The sequence below is a fragment of the Benincasa hispida genome, chromosome 8 (genome assembly GCF_027475165.1).
Source record: "Benincasa hispida cultivar pf3 chromosome 8, pf3_genome.v1.1, whole genome shotgun sequence".
In the NCBI taxonomy this organism is placed as follows: Eukaryota; Viridiplantae; Streptophyta; class Magnoliopsida; order Cucurbitales; family Cucurbitaceae; genus Benincasa; species Benincasa hispida.
In genome coordinates this window covers 12,820,980-12,822,806 of record NC_143485.1, presented here as the reverse complement: position 1 = coordinate 12,822,806, position 1,827 = coordinate 12,820,980, and the positions used below count along the sequence as shown (strand labels likewise).

The 1,827-nt window shown below is 33.9% G+C and overlaps 1 protein-coding gene across 1 annotated transcript; it reads left to right on the top strand.

Annotated features, from left to right (window-relative positions):
- The first annotated feature begins 750 nt into the window (after nt 1-750).
- On the top strand, nt 751-1,318 carry LOC120082722 (histone H4). Its single transcript, XM_039037999.1, has one exon. The coding sequence runs from the start codon at nt 820-822 to the stop codon at nt 1,129-1,131; it is 312 nt and encodes a 103-aa protein (XP_038893927.1). The 5' UTR covers nt 751-819; the 3' UTR covers nt 1,132-1,318.
- The last annotated feature ends 509 nt before the right edge of the window (nt 1,319-1,827 follow it).

The following is a 1,827-nucleotide window of genomic DNA, read 5'->3' as shown; positions in this document are numbered from 1 at the left end:
TAAAATATGGTGGTAGTTGTAATTAAGTCCCCAAACTTACACAAGTGTTAGTTGGACCCTCAAACTTATATAACTGTATAACTTTGAGGGTTCAATGTTTTTCATTTGTGAATTCAATTTCTATAATTATTGTAAACTTGAGGGTCAAATTTCAACACATCTAGAAGTTTGACAACATAATATTTACAATTGAAAGTTTGAATTTGTAATTACAACTACCACCAGACTATAAAGGGAGATCAAAGAGTGAACAATTTAAAACAAAATCCATAATATATTAAAGATTTTTTTTTTTTGCCTTATATCAATTTGATTTTTTTGTTAATATATTATACTAGATTGAAAACATAAAACTCGCTTTACTTTTTTAGATTTAAATATAAAGTACAGGAACAAAAATATAATCTACTCGAAACTTTATAAATTTTTGTAGGTTGAAATCTGATTTTGATTCATGTACGTCTATTTTAGTTTCTATATTTTCAATCCCGTAAAATATAATATTGTATATTATAAAAATATGAAATTTAGTCCATCAAAAATTAAATTTGATCAAAATTGGTCATTTGAATGGAGTAATCCCAAAAGAAAAATAAAAGTCCTCAATCCGCGAGACGGATCCATCCAACCACTAAAGGCACAATCCGTGTGAAATCCAACGGTCAAAAGAATAAATCCTTTCGACACACGGATCGCCATCCAACGGCCATCCTTCCATCTCATCTTCTATATAAATAACCAACTCTGTCATTTTCCTCATTCAACATCCGTCTCAGCCTCTTTTCTCTGAAATTCCTTCAAAACTTCATCAGAGCAACAATGTCCGGCAGAGGCAAAGGAGGAAAAGGCCTCGGAAAGGGAGGAGCCAAGAGGCATCGCAAAGTTTTAAGAGACAACATCCAAGGAATCACCAAGCCGGCCATCCGCCGTCTTGCTCGTCGTGGTGGCGTAAAGCGTATCAGCGGCTTGATCTACGAGGAAACTCGCGGCGTTCTCAAGATCTTCCTCGAGAATGTCATTCGCGACGCAGTCACCTACACTGAGCACGCTCGCCGGAAGACTGTCACCGCCATGGATGTCGTGTATGCGCTCAAGAGGCAAGGTCGTACTCTCTATGGCTTTGGAGGTTAAGGTTTTTTAGAATCTAGGGTTTGAATTTGGGGATTTTGTGGTTTTGGTGGTCTGGATGTTGAAATTTGGTTCTGATTCTGGAGAGATTGTATATTATTGCTGATTTCTCTCGTTTGATGGAGAATCCTGTAACTTGAAATCTTTTTTGCATAATTAGAAACTCTTTATTTTGTCAGTTCATCTTAAATCCACTCTTCTTCTGATTGTTGGATCTGATTTCTAAGCCGTAATTTCAGCTCTTAAATTAGTTTCTGAGGTGATTTCTGGCTTCAATCTTATGCATTCATTAGCAAGATGAAACTGAATGACGTGTTCTTCTGAAAACTTAAGTGTATATATCGAATCAACACCACTCTTATATTAGATTTGGATACTTATAATTTTATTAATCAAATTATTAGACCTTTGATAGCAAAAGTTTCCTTAGAATTTTCCGAAGTAATCTTAATGCATGAATGTTTAGTCTAAATGGATACAATTAGTAGTTTAAATTTATAAATTATTTATTATTTGAGCATTTTAGAAGTTTTTGTTCTCCTTTGCTTTTGATCGCGAAGGGATTCGACGACGAAAATTGAAGGTTAGGGATTCAGATTCTGTTTAATGTTTTCAAATTCATAAAATTCAATCATTTTGTTTTTTGAAAACTGTTGTGGCTTCTGCGATTTTTAGATTTTGATCTTGAAAATTTTAAAA

Bases quoted from the DNA above. Each gene is read 5' to 3' on its own strand.
- LOC120082722 (XM_039037999.1), top strand. From the start codon at position 820: ATGTCCGGCAGAGGCAAAGGAGGAAAAGGCCTCGGAAAGGGAGGAGCC.